The sequence below is a fragment of the Parus major genome, chromosome 3 (genome assembly GCF_001522545.3).
Source record: "Parus major isolate Abel chromosome 3, Parus_major1.1, whole genome shotgun sequence".
In the NCBI taxonomy this organism is placed as follows: Eukaryota; Metazoa; Chordata; class Aves; order Passeriformes; family Paridae; genus Parus; species Parus major.
Genome location: NC_031770.1, coordinates 50,569,171 through 50,585,036, shown reverse-complemented (window position 1 = coordinate 50,585,036; position 15,866 = coordinate 50,569,171). Strand labels below are relative to the sequence as shown.

Genomic DNA, 15,866 nt, shown 5'->3' with positions numbered 1-15,866 from the left:
GCGGGGTGCCGCTCCTGCCGCCCCGCCGCGGAGCCCCGCTTTGTTCCCGGGGGAGGCTGTGTGCCCGGGGTGCGCGGTGCCTTCCCGAGCCGCCTGGCCCCTTCCCGCGTGTCTCCGAACACGCGTGTGTCCCGCTGCCTGCGCGCGCGCGCTGGGTCTTGGGGGTTTGGGTTCGGTTTTTTTTTCCCTTTTCTTCCCCCTCTTTTCCCTCCTCCCCCCCCCCCGCCCCCCCGCCCCGCTTGCTCCAGGTTTTACTTCTGGTTGCCTGTAAGGGTTTTGCTCCTCCCTTCTGAAATCCTATATTAGCCGCGGCCAAAGCCGTGTAAGGAACACAGCTCATTGTTGGCAAGTGCCGATGCGCCTCGCGGAGGGGCGAGAACCAGCTCCGGGGCTGCGGCAGCGATCGCGGCGCCGGTCACGTCAGCGCCGGGGAGAGGGAGCCGGAGAAGCCCTTTCTATGCTGGGTGACTCTCGCTGACTGATTCCACCGCCACCTTTGAAGGAGAGGAAGAAAGAAGCCGGGAGGTGAGTGCGGCGGTTCTCGTGGCTGGTGCCGGGTATCCCTTTTGTGTGCAACAGGAAAAACGTGACTGTATAAACATGCGAGGAAAGGTGTTTCTCAGCTGCCTGGCTTCATGTCCTTATCTGTGCATTACCGTATTTTCACCAAAATAATTGGGACTTAATTCCAAAAGTTGCTGACAGCGGCTAGGTGGGACTTGGCAATTCTTTGCTTGTTCCCCGCAAGTTAGCGAGAGTGCCGTGGGAATCCGCTGCCTACGCGGGCGAAGCCGGGGGGCTTGGGCGGCTCCGGAGCGTGCGGGGAGGCGGCGGCGGCGGCCGAATGCGACGCTCCCCGCCGATAGGTATGCGCGACTTGGAGTGGGAAGGCGTGCTGCCCGCCGGATTAGCGGAGGGGACCGGGATTTTCGTTCCGCGGGCTCCCCTTTTATTTTTTTCTTTTGTACTACATGATGGAGACACTGTAGATTTTTAGGATTTTTAGATTTTTTTTTTAATTCCCTCCACCGGGAACGAGAGGGGACTGTAGGATCAGCGAAGTAATTTCTGCCAGGGCCAGGCAGATGGAGCTGGTCCGGGAGAGGGCGGCTGGATGTCCGAGGAGGGTGTATTTTCCTAATGTATTTACACGCTAACTTTCCAGGTGAGCCATGGCAGACCACATGATGGCCATGAACCACGGGCGATTCCCCGACGGATCCGGCGGGCTCCACCACCACCCTGCGCATCGGATGGGCATGGGGCAGTTTCCCACCCCCCATCACCACCACCAGCAGCAGCAGCCGCCGCAGCAGCACGCCTTCAGCGCCCTGATGGGCGACCATATACATTATGGAGCTGGGAGTATGAACGCGAGCAGCGGGGTGAGGCACGCCATGGGGCCGGGCAGCGTGAGCGGAGGGCACCCGGCCGGCAGCATGCCGCCCCCCGCCCGCTTCAGCGGCTCCCAGTTCATGGCCCCCCCCGTCGCCAGCCCGGGAGGGCAGCTGAGCGCCAGCATGCAGCTCCAGAAGCTGAACAACCAGTACTTCAGCCACCACCCTTACCCGCACAGCCACTACATGCCGGACTTGCACCCCGGTAGCCACCAGCTGAACGGCGGCAGCCAGCAGCATTTCAGGGACTGCAACCCCAAGCACGGCGGCGGCGGCGGCAGCGGCTTGCCGCCCGCCGTCCCCCACGTCCCCGCGGCAATGCTGCCGCCCAATGTCATAGACACGGACTTCATCGACGAGGAGGTCCTCATGTCCTTAGTCATCGAAATGGGGCTGGATCGCATCAAGGAGCTTCCTGAGCTGTGGTTGGGACAGAACGAGTTTGACTTCATGACAGACTTCGTTTGCAAACAGCAGCCCAGCAGGGTGAGCTGCTGATTCATTTAAAACAAACAAAGGACTTTTATCGGTGCGAATGAAAACATTCCCCTAGACACGGTGTCTCACTTTTCAGGGCTTGAAAAGGTGAGAATCTGGAAAGCAGAGTCAACTATGCGCTTGTATAATTTTATTTTTTTTAAAATCGTTGCCACTTTTTTTTTTTTTCCTTTTTGTAGCTTTGTCACTCACCTCCCCTCCTGTAGTAATATCTAGTGAACTCTGCCTTTTTATGTTTGTTGCCCCCCTCCCGACCTCCCTCTCTTGATTTCCTTGCAGTAACGTGCCCATAATTCCCACAGTGCCGGACTGTTAGGTATTAATCTTGGCAAATTGCTTAATCTTGTGGATTTTGTAAACTATGATTTCCAATGACTTGAACTGCATTCAAATTCTGAGTGAACAGGGAAAAAAAAATTGCATTAGTTGGTTGCATGAACTTTGAAGGGCAGATACTACTGCACAAAAGCTGCCATCTTGCTTAATTTTTAACTATGCATTGCAGTGCAGACTAATTTTTTTTTTTTTCCTGAATACGCTAAACTGGAAGCTTAACAGATGTGGGCCAAACCTTTCCAGATCAGGAAAAGTAATACTGTTACTTAAAAAGTCTGCTACCCATTCCCCCTCCCCCATATGTACAGACAATAATATGGTGTGGATGGAATGTTGACTAGTGGCAAACATTTCACAGATTTTTTTTCTTTTCCTTTTAAATTTTGTTTCTGTCTTCAGCGTTTTGACACTGTGCTAATATAGTTTATTCAGTACATGAAAAGATACTACTGTGTTGAAAGCTTTTCAGGAAATTTTGACAGTATTTTTGTACAAAACATTTTTTTGAGAAAATATTGTTAATTTATTCTATTTTAATTTGCCAATGTCAATAAAAAGTTAAGAAATGCTTTAGTTTTTCTAGAAGTCATTTTACCAGTATTTTTCTTCAAAACTCTTCCCCACTGTCCCTGGTAAGTAGAACATCTATCTGTACAACCGTGTTGGTGTGCAAAAAGACATTCCAAGATAGAAAGTACACTACACCTATATATATGTCATGGTGAACTCGGTAGGTGAGCGGGATTTGAACATACTTACAGCATAAAGCCTCATGCGTTACATTGTAATATGCCTGTCAGTGTGGTTTTCTGAAAAATAAAGTTGCTGAGGGCGCAACTTTTTTTGTGACTTGCCAACATACTTGCTTTAAATGTAGTTGTCCAGAGTTATGATGCATAAAGTATTTATTATATTTATCTATTAAACTTGTAATTTTATAAATCTGCTTTCATTTATATAGTAGACTTTGTTCTTTTGTATATTCATTATGTCACCTGGAAGGGCTATGTAAAAGGTGTCTGTAAGTGGGAAGGGAGGGTGGTGGGTGTCACCCTCTGCCTCTCTCACCTCTCACAGGGTAACACAGGAGATTGCTGTATCAATCCACATCTGCGTGACACTGGAACCAGTTTCATTTCATTTCCAGTGACTTAGGAGAAGGGGAATATATCATTGAAGTATTCCACAGTGGGACATCTCTGACCCCTCTCCCCCATAAATCGCTGCCACTGACACAAGTCCATACAGGTCTACTTAAAATATTTCGGAGAAAAATGGCCATTATTTTAGGGCAGCTGACATTTAGTGCCAACTGTTGCTGCCTTCTGCCCTCACTCGGCCTTTGGCAAAGCTCCTGCTCAAGTTATTAGTTCGGTGAGAGCTGTGGGATCAGGACCCTAATAATACATGTAATCCTGTTTAGCCATGCTTCCCAAGTTCGATAGAGGAGCAGTACCACTGAGCTTTCTTTTTGCTTACTTTTTAATCCATGTCCTCTGAATTAGGAAGAAAAACAGCATGGTGGATGCAGTTAAATTTTAAACCTGGTCACGTAAACAGGAGGATATCACCACACAATGGGAGTGTAAATAGCAGTGTTTTGAATCAAGCTGGGAAATTAAACTGATTACTATTTCTAAGATTGCCCCAGCTGGTGAGAAAAGTGATACTTGTCCTTCTTTGCCTTAGACATGAAGCAGCTAACACGTTTATGAATGTAAAAAAAAAAAAAAAAAGTAAATCTTAAAGTATTAGCAAAGGTAAAAAGAAGGAAGTGTATGGTGGGAAAAACTGAGATGACAAAACTGCACTCTGCAGGCAGTGACAGTCCATTCCTAGAAAACTCAATACCAAGAATTTAAAAAAAGCAGCCTTCTGGTTCCAGCCAGTGATTGCTAATGTTTTGTGACAGTAAATATTACATCAACTCTAACATACACTAAATCACAACTTACCAACTCACCAATAATGTAAATGAGTATTTAGAAGAATACAGCTGTAGTTTTAAGAGCTATTGCCCAATTTGCCACTATATAAATCCTTTTTCCATTTTAAGGCTGTTTGATCTGCACACGTTTCATTGCCCTCTTCTGCGGGAGTTCAGGAGGGTGATTTTTCTGATTCTAATCAACTTCTTGTAAAACAGACTATCAAATTATGTGCATACCAAATTGCATAGATGTTTAAAGCCTCGATGATCTTCTAAAACCAAAGGGAATACTCTCACTTTAATGATAGGCACTTTTGCTTCATAAAGTTGGTTAAACAACAGATTCTTCACAGTTGAGACATCACTACTTAAGTCTGTCAATATTAAATCCTTCCATGCAAGCCTTTCCAAGAGTAGGCAGTTCCATGGGCACACTGGTAGAGTCTATTTGTGTACAACTCCACGAGAGCTGCTGACTCTGAGTAACAGCAGCTACTGAAACCACTGGCTTTGGGCAAGACACCACCGAGGGGTTTTATGATTTCTTAAAAGTAGACCCTGGGGAAATTTGCCAAACAATCATATTGTCTGCCTTGTCCCTTAATTTCTAATGAAGAGTCAGATCCCAGTAGATAGCACAAGTGTGTATTTTTTTTTTATTCATTATATCATCTACTGAGCAATATTGGGGGCCTGACCCTCATCTTGCCAACATGAACCCCTTGGCAATGCTCCCTCTGGCTCCCATGGCTGAGGCAGTAACAGGCTTTCAAGCAGATTCTCTCTGTCCTCCACACTGCTTCGAAATAGACTGAAGTCATTTATTATTGGAACCCAGCGATTAGTGAAGGATGCACAGTGACCCAGTTCTCCAGCTCCTCACGAAGGACACTGCCGTCTTGCTAAGTTGCTGTCAGTACAGGAAACTTGACCTCTGTACTTTGGCTGTTTTTCAAGAACTTCCAACACGGTACATGAGATCTGCTCCTCTTTAAGCCACGGCCATAAATAGACGCGCTGCTTTATTTGGAAGGGAGATCAGCCCAAAGCCGGCCCGCCACGCAACGCCCTCTCGGTGGGAAATTAGGCACCGATTAACGCCGTCCTCGTCCTTGTTTCCCGGGAGTCAAGAACTGACGGCTGGGCGCTGGGCTGGAGGCCGCAGGAGGGAGAGCTGCCCGCTCACCGAGGGGCTCGGCGCTGCCCGCCGGGGCCCTGAGCGCCGCGGGAGCCCCGGCCCGGCCCGGCCCCTCAGCCACCTGCGCGCGGCGGCCGCGGCGTCAGCGCGCCCCCGGGCGGCGGCCGCGCGCCCTGCCGCCGGCCCGCTGAGGGGCGGGGGCCGCGGGGCCGAGAGCCGGGCCCGGGCCGGGAGCCTCCGTCCGCACCGCGGCCAGGGATTGTGCGAGGCCAAGGACCCAGACGAGGCGTGCCGGGGCTCAGGAGGGGCACGGCACTCAGCCAGGGCAGCCGGCCGAGTGCCCGTCACTGCCCTGCCCGAGGGACCCCTGCAGAGCCGGTGGAGGGCGAGACCTGCCCGCCGACGGCGACCCCGCCCAGCACCCGGCCCGAGCGGGGTACGGGGCCTCCCGAAATTTCTCGGCGTGGATTTGGAAAAGAAGCACACAAACCTGGTGAAAATACGCCTGCTGGTCTCAGGTTTTATTAAAAAAAAAAAAAAAAAAAAGGTTAAAAAAAAAGAGAAAAAGTTATATAAACAAGGATTATCCCCTGCTTATCTTGTCTTGCTAGGGGGATTGGAAAATTCCAACATCTGGATTTGCGGAGTTCCTTTCATTTGTTTCATTTTTCAGTCACTCTTCTTTTTTTTTTTTTTTTTAACTTTTCCCCCAGGGAGATGTTTTCCACACTCAGTTGGATATGAAGGCCTGTGGATCGCTGGTGTTCAGCCAAAGGCATGTGTCTGTGGAGCCCCACAGAAGTAGCTCATCAGGGCATAGGTGACTTCTGCATCAACATCTGGCTATAGGATTTTCCCACCTTGTTCCTGCCTTCTTCCTCCTGCTCTCTGCTTCCTCCTGACTGCGTGGCACACCAGGGCTTAACATGTGAGCTGGTACCCAAGGGGACAATACACCCTTGTATCAGAAACCCCAGCAAAATCGTGGGTCACAAGCTTTGAGCGGAGGGAAATTAAGTCAGAAAAAGCAGTTCTTGTCCCTGACCCTTCAGGTGTCCTTTTTGAAGCTTTAATTTCTTCAGAAATACTTTGAGTTTACTGCAGACAGGAATAAGAAATGCCAATGTGTGATCTGGGCTACACACACCGACCTTAACCTGATCTATTTCTGTATCATCACTCATAGGGATAGCAGTGTGAACAAGGACTAGGTAACATTGACAGGAGCTGTTAAATGGTAAGACAAAGTATTTTTTAAATAGTCTGGCAGATATATCTGTCAGATAACAGTGCATGTGCAATAAAACTCAGATGAGGAATCAGAGGAATTTGGAACCCAAGGCAGCAGCATTTTCTCAGGATTTCATGTATTCTAAGTGCATCATTTTGTCAGTAAAGAGGAGGTGTTTTACATAGTTTATGAAAATATATTTACACATTTCAATATGGTGTCACTATTGTGCTCACGCGCAAGATAAAGCTGAGTCTCAGTAACTGCAACAATAAAGAGATACATCAAATGACTGAACAGATGAGCTGCTGTTATGGTAGGTTTTCTGTTATACTCTTTGCCTCATTTTAGAAAAAATTTGCAACACCAGGTTTTTAATAGAGTTGGTTCAGTCCCTCTCCATCTGCTGTGCCTTTCCCCCTCTTAAACATTACAGAGGGCCAATTTGATCACAGGCCTGAAACAGATTTTGAAAGACTTACTTACCATATTAAAACCAAGCAGAACATTTTCCACCTTATCAGTCTTCGTGAAATGCTAACCACTTTTCACACCTTTTTCTTTCACTGGGCCATTTTGTTATCTCTCTTTATTTGAGTGTTCACTTCGCAGCATATTACCTATTTTATAAGCAATAAAGTAAAATAAACTTTTAGAACTGTCAAGTTCCTAAAACTCTGGCTGAAGTTATTAGTGTGACTACACAGCATTTATTAAGCTGAAAAGCTAATTATTCAGCAGATGTTCATAGCAATAAGATGCCGAGGGCAATTTTGACCAAGAGCTTCCTAAGAACTGCCCTGTGAGTTTTCTGCTGCAGGCTGCTTTGCTAGCACTAGTGGACTGTGAAGGAGAGGGGGGCATTTCTGAAAGTATATAAAATTACTTATCTGCTGATACTCAAACTCAAGTAACACAGAGTATTTCAGATTTCACTCTCTGTCAGGATATGTATTTAAAGGCCTGATACTCAAAATCTTTTCTATTTAGTTCTAGTTACATTATTTGGTCTAATAAGTGATATTAATTCCGTCTACAAATCTCATACATTATATGCCCTCCATCAAATTTATATGAAGTAGAGTATGTATTTGAAGGCAGAAATGAATTCCTAGGATTTCCCAATGATGGGGAAGGACACCAAGCTTCTGCACACATCTGCTTTGTACAGAAACTAAATCGTTATCTTTTAGGTTCCTTATAGGATTGTAAGGGTTTTATAGTTATATTTTGGGTTGCTTGTCAGCAAGCTGCACTAAGGGTAGTGTGTGATCCAACAAGGAGATGAAGGGCAAGGTTTAAATACAGGTATGGGGATGAATACAAAGTCTTTCTAAGTAGCAGGCAGAAAAAAATTAGTGACCATCACAGAGAAAGTTTTAGGGAAAAGGTCTGAAGATCAGTAAATCCTTAACCACATGCTGTGAATGGGTGCCTGTCAGTGGAGTGGTCAGGACAAGTTGGTTTTGCTCATCCTGTCTGTTAGGGCACAACACTGTATGCCAGAGAAGTGGAGAACTCAAGAAAACATCAGGTGAACTCACATCAACATCAGGTTGAAGTGTTAGCCTTCTTCACAGACTATTATTTACAAGAAAAACTGAATTTTCTTAGGTGAATGTAAATGAGCAAAGCTGCTGCTGGATGGAGCCAATGAAGCCTACAGTTTTGAGCACCAGCTTCTCTGCTCTTGAGGGTGGACACAGGATGCATGTCCCTGCTTTTGGGCTGCAAGTGGGGAGCAGTCCCATTTCCATCAGTTGTCACACTGGAAACCACTGTAGCCAAAACATGGGCTTGAAGCCTGGGATCAGTGCTGCTTCTATAAACCACCTTCTCTCATCATAAATCCCTTGTAATACACTATCTCAGCTTTGTCTGGTGGGACTCCTTCAGTGGCCAGGAAGCACCACAGGACTTGTGCTTCCTCATGTCCTCACTCCGTGTTAATCAGGGCAAATGTAACCACTGGAAGTATTTAGGGCAGCAGCATGTTTGCTTTGGGATGCACGGTGCATAATCACAGCTGTGTCCTGGGATGGTAGGGTGACAACTGGGCTGTCACAAGTCACCATGTGACTTTGGCCTATAAGGAGAAGAGCAATCTCTGACAGGCATCTTGCCCTGCCCCTGGCAGAGAGGGGCCTGCTGCAGGGCAGGCCGCCATCCCATCACCTTACTTCTTGGTCTCCATCTGACCTTTCACCTTTTGAGACCTTGACTGACATTTTAATTAAGCACTTTACATGAAAGATGCCAATGCACAGATAATCACACAGATTTTTACAAGGAGCTGTTTAAATTGTTGATACTTACTTGGAGGTGCTTAGTTTCAATTCACAGTTTCTGTACTGAAGCAGAGCAGTAGTTATTTACCATGACAGATAAAGCCTCACTGTCAGTGCTGTGGAGAGGCTGCAGTACTGGGAGATTGTAGCTAGGTGTAGCTGAAGCCCTGCCTTTCTTATTGATTAAAGTATTTAAAAGAGCAGCCTTTTAATTTGATTTATCGTATACATTTTAACTGAATGAATGTAGTCAGAATGAATAGTGATGGATGCTTATGGAGTAGAACCTTTACCTAATGCAAGAATTGCTCCTTGGCAATTCTTCAACTCCACAATGCCTTCACAAAAATTACATTAATACACACAGCAACTTTACTAGACTGACTCCTTTAGCCCAAAGCTCTTAGACCAGGAGTCTTTTTGACATGGTTTGTTTTACACATAAATATTGCAAGCAATGAATTCCTTTATTAGAGGACTATGTTGTTTTTCCCCAAGCTTTGTTACCAAGGTCTGTATTTAAAGGGCAAGACTGGCTCTACAAGAATCAGTGAAGCAGAGCACTTCTAAATTTCAAAGCTGAGCTCTCAGTATTTTGGCCTAAGAAAGGAAAGGAGACTGCTTTTCATCCTTGCCTCTCTTTCAGATCTCTCCAGCTCTTACTGTACACAACAGCTTTTCCCTGAATGGCGTTCTCATAACTGTGATTGAAGATAAGGCAAAGTTCAGGAGGTACAGTCTATTCTACCTCTTTGTGGTTTTTTGTGTTTTTATTTTTTTGGGGGGGGTTTTTTGTTTGTTGTGGTTGGTTTTAGTTTGAGGGTTTTGGGTTTTTATGGTTAGCTTTCAAAAGACAGTGGTCTTGAATTGTAAATATTAACAGGACTTAACTTTATTATTCTCCTGTGATTTTTTCCCAGATATGCTTTATAACCAAAATGTAGATCTGTGATCTTTGTGTCCAGTTCTGACCTAGGTAACTGCTTGTTCAGTGAAGTCCAAGTCAAAAATCAAGTCCTGATTGATGGCTTATCAAGTATAGTCATAGCCTTGGGATCCTTTTTGGAGTGCAGACAGTACTTTATGCCAAAACTGTGTAACATATTCTGAATCTAATGCAGTTACTTCAGCTCCCCCGAAGTCACCCCACCAGAATCTGTGGGCCTAAATGTGCTGAGAACACATTATTCATTTTAGGAGGACTATATGTTGCTTGGTCAGGTTATACCATAGTGGTGTAAATTAGTCTTGGGTCTTTTAAGTCCTTGAGATTCTGGAGTGGTGTTGCTGGAGACACTGCTGGATCAAGTGTTGCAGATGCAGACATGAACCATCCTCTCTAACTCCAACACCTCATGTAACAGTGGTAATTTCAGATTGGATTTCATCAGAATTTGCAATCACTATGATGATTGAGAGTCTATCTGATGTTCTCATTGACTTAATTCAAATATAGTGTCACATATTTGACTATAATCTTAAAGTGGTGTTTAGGCCAAGAATGGATTAGAGTACGTTCTGATCCATATTTTGCTCTGACATTAACTTATTGCAGTTTATTACTGTTAAAATCATTCTGATAAATAACTACTGTGATCTTCTGATTGCCTTTTTTCCTCAGCCTAAAGTGAACTTTTTTAGTTTTGTGGGTTTTGTATCATCCTGATAGCAGGTGGCCTTTAACTACTGAGAAGGAAAGGAAAGTAGATGGAAATGTGATTGACTAACATTTTCCTAAATTCTTTCCCTCCTCCACAAAAATGAGCAGCTCCAAAGTGCTTTGTCAGTGGCTTTGGTCAGCCTCTTTCATTGTGAGGAAAATTGCATGTTGCTTTTTAAGGAAGCTTAAGTACATTCATGAATCACTTTCATGTATGGCACATCTTTGGGATATAGACACTTTTGTTTTCTGGTTGTTTTGCTAAAATAGTAAAAACATAAGTGTATATAATATTTAACATCCAAACCAATTCACACTGCCAGTAAAGCATCCATTTTTATCAAGGAGATTTTGTACTTTCCTTTAGAAAAGCAAGTTGCCAGCTTACACCTGCTTGTGCCAAGAGTTACTGGATTTATGACTCCTTAGTGTTTGTTGCCTGAGATGGGTGATCATGCTGAAAGGCTGCACAACTTTTTTCTTCCACTTTGTTGATGAAGGTTATGTGGAAGATTGATGACCTGTGAGTATCCTTGACACCTGACAGTCTATGAAGGAACTGGATCATGGAACAGGACTTTGAAATTGATTTAGCTTCACAAGGGCGCAGCTAGTCAAATGTTAGTTGGTGACATAAATGCAAAGAGAATACAGGGAAAACCAGACTTAAAAGAACTGTATTTATTTCCTCCTTGGTTGCTGTTGGCTGGCACATAGGAGGTTTCTGGGGGCCTTACTGACTGGTGTGCCCTCCAAAAACAGTTTCCTCTTTGCGACTGGCAAAAAAGTGAGAAAGGATAGGACTAAAGACTGGTTTGAAGTTTTTTGGTTTTTTTTTTTCTATTTTGTGGTTGGTAAAACAGTCCACAGTCTTATGAATTGTGATTATCCTTCTTATCTAGTCTGCTAGCTGTTCTGCTCTAGAGAAAAGATTATGGCACAGAAGCCAACACTGAAAAGCCTGAAGGTGTAACCAGGCAGTGGGAGCCTGTTGCACCAGGAAAGCACAATCATATAACGGAATGGTGGCTCTGGGTGACTTACTGTCTATCTTACAAGACAGGTAAGACAGATGAGAGACCAAATGAAGGTGGGGGGGGGGTGCAGAGGTGGGAAGGAAAACAAATGGAGAAAAGGTAATATTTATTAGTCATTAGAATAATGATATTACAGTCCTGTGATTTAATTTGCATTCTCCTGTGTGGGTTGTCATAGGCACAACCTCTGAAATGTCTCAGATATCTCACAGATATTTTCTGAATTTAATGAAAATCAGAATTACACATTTCCCCGGTCATGTGGACTACAGTTCCTTTGTACAGAAATAGATTGGTTAACATTTAGGCCCTCCTGTCCTATATTTACTTAACTTAGCCCTCCTTTGTTAAAAGCAGTGTGGGTTTTAGACCATCTTTGCTCCAGCTGACTGGACAGGTCGCATGAATTTGTCAACCCATGTAAACCCTTTGCAGAAAGTGAAGGCATGAAGCACACAAAGGCACAGAACATTTTTGTGAGGTGGACTTCCCTTTAACTACCTGGTTGCCCTGTATTAAGCGAGCATGCCACAATTAAAGTAGAGAAAAGAAACTGATGCACATCTTGTTCCCATCTGCATGACCTTGGGCGAGTCCTTATTTATTGTGCATTAACATGTAACATTTTATGTCTCAGTTTACCCTTTCAAATAATGAGTACGATGTGCTTTTTGCAGTTCACTGCTGCTTGACGTTGAAGTTGCTTAATAGGTTATATTACAATCTTGCATGCAAGCTACTACACAACTGGAAAACCCTGGAAGCCACAGAAGCAAACAGTAACCAGTGACTTGCAATGCCATAGAAACACAGACAATATTACAGATTGCCTGATGATGAGTTTCCAAGTGAACTAGAATTGTTCTCTCTGATTCCAAGTTGGGGACTAAATAGTTAATTTACTTCCCTTTGTTCAGCAATTCCCCATACTTGAAATAGTTTGAGAGTGTCAAATTACATAACTGCTCTGAGGCTATTGAAAAGCACTGAGATCTGACCCATCCTCTCCTTTAGAATGCTGTTAGAGGAAAAACACTCTTTCAATTAATAGTTTAGTTTTGGAGATACATCTGAAGATACCTAAGGCTAAATATTATGTATGTATCTTTCTGTATACTCCTATTCAAGTCCAGGATCTAAATTAGAGACCAAATTGCCTTTCTCAATAAATATGACTTACATAGGCTTTTTATGTACACAGAATGAAGATTTACTATATTCTAACAAGTCTGGGACATTGGTGCCACCTCTTGTATTTGTCTTTCAGCTTAGCAAAATATGAAGCTCACTCTCACCTGATCTTTTCTTTATTCATCCTTTCATCTCTTGGGTTCTCTTTTCTTCTTTATTAATTTGGTCCCACAAATGTTATGTTTAATAAGGTGCTTCTGCATAGCTAGAAAACCCATATGAAAAATGCGATTGACACAAATTTACAGTTCTGATCTGCCAGTGCCAATATACCCCTTACATCCTTTTGCATTTTCCATGTAGTGATTCTCCTTCCATGCATGCCTTAAAATAGGTCATTGGTGTTTACATCAGCAGCAGTTTTAGACATCACAGAGTAGTGCTGCCAGTTCTGCTGATCACAGGATCATTCCTTCTGAGCTAACAGTTCTTTGTCCACCCTGTCATTATCCTATAAAATAAGATCCTCATTAGGACTTATTTCACTATCGCTATCTCTTATTTTCCCACTTCTTTCTACAGCTCTTTATCTTTCACCACAAATGTTCCCCCGATTTCCAAGTGTCATTTATCTCAATCTGTCATTTTAATTGTGTCAGCCCCTAATCTTCCCTAGACAAGTTAGTCATAACCTCAGTGTTGCTCAGCCTCCTGCCCCCTCAGCTTCCTTAAGATTATTAGCAGAATTTGGACCTTTCCGGGGAAAGATGCTTGGCTCCAATTATGAGATGCTTTCCTGACCATGTACATACACTGACATACATACAGCTGAAAGATTCAAGCCTTCAATTTCTAATTTGCTTTATTCTCTCTGCTGCTCACAAGCAGGTGCTGCTTGGGAAATCAATGACAGCTTCACACATGAAGCAGCTGCAGGACTGAGCCTTTAATTTTCTTTTCCATTTCTGATTTTTATAAGCCAGTTCTAGAAGCAATCTAAAATAAATGATACATATTGATAATGAAACTGATGCAAGTGAATGTTACTAGCAAATGGAAGGATTTAGAAAAGGGAGGGAAAGACAAAGACAAGTACCTTTTATAAAGTAATTCAGTCTACATTATCATGCCAGAATAGATAATTTCTTCTCTATAACTCACCCTTGACCGACATAGCACTGGCATTTAAGACTTCCCAGTTACATTTGATATGTGATTTACAACATGATCATATTTGAATTGGGCCCAGAGATTTCCCCTGGCAATCAGAAAATGTCTGGGGTTGATGGTTGACTTGGCCCAACTCTGTTCCCACCGTGTGTTGATAGAAGTTCATTTCAAGCTAGAGGAGTATAATTTTAAAATGAAATTACATGACAAAAATAGATTGTTTCAGGATTCAGTACCTTTTTGAAGTTTCACGCTAGATTTGTGTCCGCTTATAATGGTGTAAATCAGCAGTAATTTCACTGCAGTTCCAGAATAACTAGAAACACAGCTAATACTGCTCTTTCTCTTCCCAATAAATTACCTTTATATATTGGAGAAGAGTTATTTTCAAACTGCTGATATGCATTCAGGTGTGACTGCATGCCTCACCTGAGGGTTTTCTTTACCTTTTGTGTGATTTTTCAAGTGGAGCTATTCTTGACTCTGCCAAATTCTCCAAGTAGCACACAGCATAATGTATTTATGTAGAGTCTGTCTCTTGGGCAAGCTGAAACGGTGGAAATTGCCCGGAGAAAATTGAAACCCTGATAATTGATTTTGCTAGCTGTTAAAGTTTCAAAAGACTTGAATCTTTCCAAGAATAAATCAAAAACTGTTCAGTAGCAGACCATGGGGATTCCCTCCAGATTCTTAGAGTGGTTTCCTTGCTACAATGCAGAAATTATATTCTTAGTGATGTAGATTAAGAATTAAATTATTTGCTCAAAGTAGTTAAATCTGTTGCCTGTTGGGGTTTTCTGTGTCAGCTAATTTGGCTGCATTATTAAGTGTCATTGGTAGCCAGGATCTTTGAGCTCTGGAAGGAAAAAACGTGGCAAACATTAGGTATATGACAAACCCTTCAGGCCATAAAATCTTATTAGAAGGCAAATCACAACCTCCCAACCCTTTTGAGATTGATGTGGAGCTAGGAAATCTGTAGAAAATTGATACAGTGTGGAATGCAAATATATTGCTCCCCCTCCACTCCTTTTTTTCACATTAACACAGGGCTAAACAGGAGAGAAATTATTCCCAAGAGACCACCCTGGAAAATGTCCTGTTGGTCCCAGTGTTTACATTTCTTTCAAAGTAAATTAAACCCAGTGGAGATTGGTCTTGATAAACTTTTCATTGGAAAACCATAGGACTCTTCCAACACTAGTTTAGTTGTAGGTGCCAATGGCAGAAAAACACTGCCAGACTCAGCATTCTTCTGACTTCTAGACCATTCTTCACATGCCACTATGCTTCTGTATCTCAAGGCCTGTTATGAGGGCGCTTTCTAAATTTGAATTATATGTTTTATGTTTATAGGCATTTCTAAATTCTTCATCAACACTATACTTTCATTATATATTTTACATGCCTGCTTGTTACCATATATTATCATGTTATAAGTATATTATTATATAATGACATAAGTATTTTATGGTCATATTTAAACAGAACAGATCAATGTTATTTCATAGAATCACAGAATCATAAAATCATATAATGGTTCAGGTTGGAAGGGACCATCTAGTTCCAATCTCCCTGCCACAGGCAGGGACACCTTCCACTAGGCTAAGTTCCTGAAAAACCCATCCAGACTGGCCTCAAACACTTCCAGGAATGGGACATTTATAACTTCTCTGGGCAACTTGTTCCATTGCCTCAGCAGCCTCACAGTAAAGAATTTCTTCCTCATATCTAATCCACCATCTCTCAGTTTGAAGCAATTGCCCCTTGTCCTATCACTATTTGTTCATGTAAAAGGTCGCTCTTTCTCATTTTTATAAGATCCCTTTGAGTACTGGAAGGTTGCTATTAGGTTTCCCCAAATCTTCCCTTCTTCAAGCTGAACAACCCCAACTCTCTCAGTATTTTTCATAGGAGAGGTCCTCCCACATTTTTGTGGCCCTGCTCTGGACTTGCTCCAACAGGTCCACACCTTTTTTGTGCTGAGATGGGCAGGTGGGGTCTCACAAGGGCAGAATAGAGGAGGAGAGTCATCTTCCTTGACCTGCTG

The 15,866-nt window shown here is 43.3% G+C and overlaps 1 protein-coding gene across 1 annotated transcript; it reads left to right on the top strand.

The window, feature by feature from the left end:
• Positions 1 to 246: 246 nt before the first annotated feature.
• Positions 247 to 3,187, top strand: CITED2 (Cbp/p300 interacting transactivator with Glu/Asp rich carboxy-terminal domain 2). Its single transcript, XM_015621937.2, has 2 exons — positions 247 to 525; positions 1,166 to 3,187. The coding sequence occupies exon 2, from the start codon at positions 1,173 to 1,175 to the stop codon at positions 1,893 to 1,895; it is 723 nt and encodes a 240-aa protein (XP_015477423.1). The 5' UTR covers positions 247 to 525; positions 1,166 to 1,172; the 3' UTR covers positions 1,896 to 3,187.
• The last annotated feature ends 12,679 nt before the right edge of the window (positions 3,188 to 15,866 follow it).

Coding starts and splice junctions, on each gene's coding strand:
- CITED2 (XM_015621937.2), top strand. CDS start 1,173: ATGGCAGACCACATGATGGCCATGAACCACGGGCGATTCCCCGACGGA.